Source organism: Arachis duranensis, chromosome 3, assembly GCF_000817695.3.
Source record: "Arachis duranensis cultivar V14167 chromosome 3, aradu.V14167.gnm2.J7QH, whole genome shotgun sequence".
NCBI lineage: Eukaryota > Viridiplantae > Streptophyta > Magnoliopsida > Fabales > Fabaceae > Arachis > Arachis duranensis.
In genome coordinates this window covers 119,999,162-120,007,386 of record NC_029774.3, presented here as the reverse complement: position 1 = coordinate 120,007,386, position 8,225 = coordinate 119,999,162, and the positions used below count along the sequence as shown (strand labels likewise).

The 8,225-nt window shown below is 33.0% G+C and overlaps 1 protein-coding gene across 1 annotated transcript; it reads left to right on the top strand.

Moving 5' to 3' along the window:
* The first annotated feature begins 5,214 nt into the window (after positions 1-5,214).
* LOC127745591 (uncharacterized mitochondrial protein AtMg00820-like) lies at positions 5,215-5,574 on the top strand. The gene has a single exon (XM_052258468.1). It carries the CDS (start codon positions 5,215-5,217, stop codon positions 5,572-5,574), a length of 360 nt encoding a protein of 119 aa, XP_052114428.1.
* Positions 5,575-8,225: the final 2,651 nt, after the last annotated feature.

The window sequence follows — 8,225 nt, the reverse complement described above, 5'->3', positions numbered from 1 at the left end:
TATGTGTATATATATTGAAGTTATATATGATCCAGTTGCCAATTTTCCTAAATTATTTATACACTGAAGGCTTCACGAGGTTAATTAATGATGAGCGGGGATGAATAAAATAAGTCACTGTCCTACATTGTTAGCTATTGTGACTATAGGGCTGGTGTCGGTGAGTTTTTAAGAAAGGAAAAGTCTAGGGCCAGTAACTTCTGTATTTTTTTGTCAGTATTTAACCATTAAAATAAAAGTGAGTGATTTTCTACCATTAGATGTAATCTCACACTATTAAAAATACTATTAATAACCAATTGATAGTTACAAAATACTAAAATTACTGGCCCTTAACATTCTTCTTTAAGAAATATTTTTTTTAATTATATTTTTTAAGATTTTATAAAAAATAAAATTTTGGCACAAAAATTTTTTTTATTATCAACTTAATGATGTCCAAATAAACACATAGTCTTTAACTGGTGACTGTTATTATATTATTCAACTAAAGTGACAATAGATAAGTTAGGATTTATATTCAACCTTAATTCTATTTACAGGTTGATTTTTTCACTAAAATTTAAGCTTATCTTATTTGCAGATTTATAACATATGTCAACTCTAACCTTACTTATTTGTCCTCAATTCGCAGATAAAATACAATTTTTAATACTCTGATGAGATATTAAAATTGTAATTTAATATTTATATATTCAATAAATATATTTGGCTTTTATATAAACAAAAATATTAAATTTTCTAATTAAAATTTTTGACTTAGTAGTTAAAAGCTTTTTATATAAATAAGATTTTTTATTCGATACTCACCTATAGAAATTTAACTCAATCTTAAAAGTTAGGTCAAGAAATAAAAGATGTCTTATACTTATATAAATTATTCAAAGACTTTATTTTGTAAGAGATCTGAAATTAATTATTGTTCATTCATATGGTGGAATTGCAACTCCACATCTATCTGTCTCTAAGTATTGGATAAGTGTTTCTCCTCTCAATATATCTGTGTATCTCCTTTGAAAATTGGTTGAAGGCATCAATGATCAATATGTATGTTGATGGAGGAGATCAAGTGTGTAGTATATTAATATATATTGAAGTATTGATTAGGCACTATACTGCTATGCTCCTGTTATATATCATTTAATTCACGAGAGAATAACCATAATCATAATCAAACTTATGCTTATGATAAGTGATAAGTCACTTTCATATTAAGCAATGCATGTATATACCGCATAATATGCATCAACGTATAAAACGTGTAACATGTTTAACTTATTCTGAAATGAAAGAAAACAACTATGCCACGCCTTTAGTTTTTTTTAAGTGTGGTTTATAAATTTTATTTCCTAACCTCTTTTACTTTTTTTTTTCAAGCTACAAATTATTTTTAAAAATATAAACTTTCAAACAATCATTCTAATAGAAGTGTACATAAAAATCAATAAATAGTATAAAATATATTTTAAAAATAAATTAAACAATATATATAATTATTATTAATTTAGTAACTTATTTATTACCTGATATAACATACTACTGTTAGTTGTATATATAATGAGTTAGCCTTAGTTAGTTCTCTCTAATTTTGTTAGTGCAGATTAGCGTAGTATATATACATATGCAGTTAGTTGCTGCATTAGTTGCTATAAACATTTCTTGAGAACAAGTCATAATGAAAGTTAATATTTTTGCCTCATTCTCTTCATTGACTCTAAATCTAAATTTGCTTACCTCTTCTCTCACACACCTTTAACATGGTGCGGTGAGCGTGGAAGCCATGATTGAAGAGGAAATAACTTGATTTATGATCTTTGTGACTAGAAAATTGATAATGAATCCATTCTCTTTTAATCTCCTGTTTCAAATTTTTTCATTCAATTGTTCTTTCACTTCTCACTTCGACATCGTCTCTGACCTAATTTCTCGTCACCATGATCGTTCGTATTCTTACATCAATAATTTTTTTTAATTTCTAATTTCTCTAACATAATTTCTCTCCTCTCAATTCGATTTCTCAGATTTATCTCTTCCTCTTCTAAATTTCTTTTCTTTTCTTCTCTTAGACTCTCACGACAATGTTTGATGAGAGTGTGTTTGTCTCTTCGTATGTTCATCAAAGAGTGAGGTAATAACTCCGATCAACGAGATCAAGAAAAGAAGGTCTGAATTCTCATCGCCGAAATTTATTGAATTTGTTCCGGAAATGGAGAATTCAAGTTTGGGAGGCTCGACAGGTGGTTCAAGAACCATGGATATGCATCAGATAACATCATTTCTGAGTCAGATATCAGCGATTCAAGCACACATCGCAAAAACTAGTAATCCAATTCAAGATCCAACAAATGTCTATTTTTTTTCACCCATCAGAAAATCCAGGTATCCCCATAACTACCGTTGTTCTTACTGGTCAGAACTATAGTACATGGAGTAGAGAAATGTGGAGAGTACTTAAATCAAAGAACAAAACAAAATTTATTGATGGAAGCATCACAAAACCAGAGAGCACAGATCCATTGTTTGAAATATGAAAAAGGTGTAACACTTATGTAATTGGCTGGATAAATCTTTCACTTAGTCCAGATATTCGTCAAAATGTAACATGGAACAATCTTGCTAGTGATTTGTGGCTTGATCTGAAGCAACGCTATTATCAAGGGGATAGGTACCTTGTTGGTGAATTATATGAAGAACTATACACATTCAGACAAGGTGAATTGGATGTGACATCCTACTACACGAAACTCAAAATAATTTGGAAAGAAATTGACAATTTTCGACAAACACCATCATGTGAATGTGGCATCACGTGTCAATGTGATCTAGGAGTAATTAGGAGCCAAAGGGAAGAAGACAGAATTGTGAAGTTTTTGAGAGGATTGAATGAGCAATATTCTAATGTGCGGTCTCAGATCATGCTCTTGGACAAGTTGCCGAGTCTGAATGTGGTGCTCTCCAAGCTTACTCAACAAGAGAGACAGTTCCTCAATCTTAAAACTACCTCAGACATTTAAATTTTGGCGGCACCTACCAATTCTTTGAACACTGCTATGCCTTCTCAAGGCAGTGGGAGAGGAAGAGGTAGGGGAGGCAAGTTTCAAGCTGGGGGAGGGGCAGAAGAGGCAGAACAAGGATGCAATGTTCGTTTTGTGACAAAATTGGACACACAATAGATACATGTTACAAGAAACACGGACTTCCTCCTCATCTAAGGCAAAGAAACACTAACTCTGCCCCAGCAATGATGAATTGCTTCAACACAGGTGAAGAAATCGAGGAGAGCAATGATGATCTCGGTTTCAATCACCCCTAGTTGGAGGAGATGAAGACTATAGGGAGCGATTTCACTCCAGAACAAAAGGAAGCTTTACTGGCCTTACTCAATAAGCAAGAAACGAAACATATTCATAGCGTGAACCACATTTTAACTCAACCTCAGCCACCTCCTCATGGTAAGGTGACACATATTCTGCATTTTAAATCTCACATAAAGACTCTTAATGTTTGCATACAAAAATATAAACCTTGGATAATAGACACTGGTGCCACTGACCATGTGTCATATTGCCTCAGGGATTTTTCTGAAACATTTGAAATTGATTCGATCATTGTCAAACTCCCTAATGGTACTTCCACTGTGAGCTGCATCGTGGGAACCATTAAGTTTTCAGAAAATCTTTATCTTACCAATGCATTGTACATTCCTTCCTTTAATTTTAAACTCATATCAGTGTCGAAACTAACTGCATCATTGCATTGTAAAATAACTTTTTCTAATATAAACTGTGAGATACAGGACAAACACACAGAGAAGATGATTGGTATTACTAACTCTGTTGATGGTCTATACATACTAAATAAACACAGCATTACCCCTCTTGACGAACACCATACTACACACTATATCACAGCACCCACACAAAGAGCACACATGCAACATTTATGACATGATAGATTAGGTCATATTCCTAATAATACACTAGCTGTTATGAAGCAAACTTTCAAGTTCATTGATTGTACAATAAATGAAAATCCTTGTGACTCTTGTCAATTAGAAAAACAAAGAAGATTGCTTTTTTCTCAAAGTGATACTGTTTTTGATAATAATTTTGATTTGCTTCACATTGATATTGGGGACCACTTGCTATTTCGTCTATTAATGGCCATAGATATTTTCTCACTATAATGAATGACAAGTGTAGATTTACTTGGATAAATTTGATGAAGACTAAGGCTAAAGTAGCATCTTTGATGCAAAAATTTGTTAAACTTGTCAAAAACCAATTTGAAAAATCTGTAAAAATTATTCGAACTGACAATGGTCCTGAACTTTTAATACCAACCTTTTATGCTTCATTTGGAATTTTGCACCAAAGGTCATGCATTGAGACGCCACAGCAAAATGGTGTTGTTGAACGAAAGCATCAACACATTTTGACTGTGGCAAGGGCCATTATGTTCTATGCCCAAATACCTAAGTGTTATTGAAGTTTTGGAGTGATCCACGCAGTCTATTTGATAAATTGAATTTTCACACCTCGTTTACATGAAAAATCTCCGTTTGAAGTACTGCATAAATCACTCTCCCATTTCTCTTACCTTAGAGTATTTGGTTGTTTGGCATATGCAAGCACGATCAAGAATAGTAGAACAAAATTAGACCCTTGTTCAAGAAAATGTGTTCACCTCGGTTTCAGGGAGGGTACCAAAGGTTATGTGCTTCTTGATCTGATTTCAAAAGAAATTTTTGTGTCTCAAGATGTCAAATTCTATGAAAATCATTTTTCATATATTGCTTAATCTCAGTTACGTATTGATTCTCACCAAGAACCAGGTTTTCAACAACATAATATACCCCACGTCATGCATGATTATGATTTGTTTGACCACCACATAACCGATCTTCACACTTCTGTTTCCAATCCACTCCACACTAATCAACCTACACCACACATACACACTACCACACAGCCCACAGATATTGAATCCTCGAGTCCAGCATTGCATGCACAACCCACTCATTCAAACATTCAATATCACAATGTATCATCATCTTCTCACCCCACACCAAGAAGATCATCACGCATTAGTAAACCACCAGCATACTTAAAAGATTATAAATGCATGAATATTACTAATAATCACAACAGAGAAACTTCTTCCAATCAACGATATCAAATCTCAAAGTTTTTATCATACAAATCTCTTTCACCCATGCATAGTGCATACTCATTAGCTATCTTGAACATTGAGCCTAAATGCTATGAAGATGTCATACTTGAACCTTGTTGGCGAGAGGCCATCCGAGCTGAATTGGATGCACTGAATGAGAACAAAACATGGATATTGACTTCCCTTCCGAGTGGTAAGAAGGCGATTGGTTGTAAGTGGATCTTTAAGGTCAAATATCACCCTGATGGTAGTGTTGAGCGACACAAGGCTCGTCTCGTAGCAAAGGGGTTCATTCAAGTCCGTGAAATTGACTATAAAGACACGTTTAGTCCCGTTATCAAGCTAGAAACACTGCGGGTTATTTTGGCACTAGCTGCTATCAAGGGATGGCATTTGAAGTAAATTGACGTTAATACCGCCTTTCTACATGGTGAGCTTGATGAGAAAGTGTACATGAAACCCCCCGAAGGTCTTGCGATAGCTCCGGGTCAGGTTTGCAAGCTTGAAAAGTCTCTATATGGGCTTAAACAAGCTAGTAGACAATGGAACTTCAAACTGAAATCTATTCTGCTGGAGTTAGGATATAATCAGTATAAATCTGATTACAACATGTTTACTAAATCCCAAAGTACTGATTTTACAATCATTTTGGTTTATGTTGATGATTTAGTGTTGGCAGGGGACGATTTGTTTGAAATTGAAAGGGTGAAACAAACTTTGCATGACAGATTTCGGTTTAAGGACATAGGTGATCTCAAGTTCTTCCTTGGCTTAGAGGTTGCTAGGTCTTTAAAAGGCATAGCTTTATATCAGCGAAAATATGTTCTAGATCTCTTGGGGGACACTGGCTTTGAGCTTTGTAAGCATGCCTCCACTCCCATGGACTATGGGGCGAAATTGAGCAAGGATGATGAAAATAGTCTGCCTGATTCTTCCGATTATAGAAAAATCATTGGAAAACTGTTGTATCTCTCAAACACAAGGCCGGATATAAGCTTTACAATTGGCAAGCTCAGCCAATTCTTGGATTGTCCCACAACTAATCACTTGCAAGCGGCACATAAGATCCTCAAGTACATAAAGAATTCTCCGGCAGCGGGGTTGTTCTTCTTGGCCAATTCCGATATATCTCTCACTGGATTTTCTGATTCTGACTAGGCTGGATGCCCTGACTTGCGACGATCGGTTTCAGCCTATTGCTTCTATGTGGGTTCCTCCGTTGTCACTTGGAAGAGCAAGAAGCAAGTAACCGTCGCAGTTTTTTCCTCTGAGGCAGAATATCGGGCTCTTGCACTGGCCACCAGAGAAGCTCAATGGCTTAGTTATGTGTTGAAAGACTTAGGAGCGCCACTTGGTAAACCTGTGAATTTGTACTGTGATAGTAAATCTACCATTTATATTGCTACTAACCCAGTATTTCACGAGCGTACAAAACATATTGAGACTAATTGTCACATTGTGAGGGATAAATGGCAAGAGGACTTAATTTATCTGTTACCAATTTCTACACATGAACAAGTCGCAGACATCATGACTAAGCCTCTGGCATCAAGACCGTTCAGCACATTGTGTAGCAAATTTGAATTGTTGGATATTTTTATGTCCAACTCTCCCAGCTTGAGAGAGGGTATTACCTGATATAACATATTGCTGGTAGTTGTATTTATAATGAGTTAATTTTAGTTAGTTCTTCCTAATTTTGTTAGTGCAGATTAGTGTAGTATATATACATATGCGGTTAGTTGCTGCATTAGTTGCTGTAAACATTTCTTGAGAACAAGTCATAATAAAAATTAATATTTTTGATTCATTTTTTTTATTGACCGTAAATCTAAACTTGCTTGCCTCTTTCCTCGTACATCTTCAACATTATTTTTAAATTAAAGTTACAAATTGTTTATACAAATTTATCAACTAAAAGTTATTTGATATAAACAACTTTCAGCAGTTGTAGAAATATGATTTCTGAAAAGAAAGAACTTTCGTTTATTATGTAGGGATAAGGATAAAATATAAAAAAGATTCCGATAATGGGTGGTCCAAATCCAAGTGAATTATGCTGAAAGGATACTTGTCCATCAGCACTCCTCTGATGTCGGATAACTAGCAGACAAGACAATGTTTGGTAGTAAGAAAAACACACAAAAATTAAACACTGAAGGATTCACGAGGTTAATTCATGATGAGGGGGGTGTATAAAATAAGTGGCAGCTATTGTGGCTATAGTGTCTGGGAATAGATCTTTTTAATTTTTTTTTAATAATTGAAAAAATAAATTATAATATTTTATCATTAATTTTATAAATAAGATTAAAAATAAATATGAGAGAGAATAATAAAAGATGAGATTAAACAATTGACACCGTCACATTTATAGTACTCACCTATTATTATTCAGCCTCATGCTAAAAATTTTAGAGCTATTCCTCTTGTTTTGACCAGAATTAAGAAGTAACTAGGCGTCAAATTCAAATCATATGAATAATATAAGTCCAGACTTATCTATTTTGTTTTGTTTTTATTTTTTAAATCCAGGCTTAAGTGTTTTTAAAAATCTAATAAATTATTATTAGTAAGTTACCTTTATATATTTATTCGTAAATTGGCCTAATTAATCCTAATTTGTTTAGATATATCTAAATCTATTAAAATATAAATAAATATATAAATGATATTGTTATATCAAAAATATTATTTATATACTAAAATTAGTTATTAAAATTATTTATTAATATATTTGTGTATAACTATATGTATGATTTAATTTATTTTTAATATATATTTATATTCTATCATGTATTTTATATTGGTGGCTAACTTTGATAACTTATTTTGGTGTACACACATAGCATAACTCTTGTTATATATATGATTAAGATAATTTATTATTATAAATGCTTTTACATATTAAAAAAATGTAGATATTATTATATATATATTAAATTTGATATGTTGTACATTAGTGTTTTTTTTTAAATAAATTAAGTGCCTGTGGTGAGAATAATTGTAACAGATAATATAGTTTGTGTTATTATGTTTTCTGGCTACTTTTT

Coding starts and splice junctions, on each gene's coding strand:
- LOC127745591 (XM_052258468.1), top strand. CDS start 5,215: ATGCATAGTGCATACTCATTAGCTATCTTGAACATTGAGCCTAAATGC.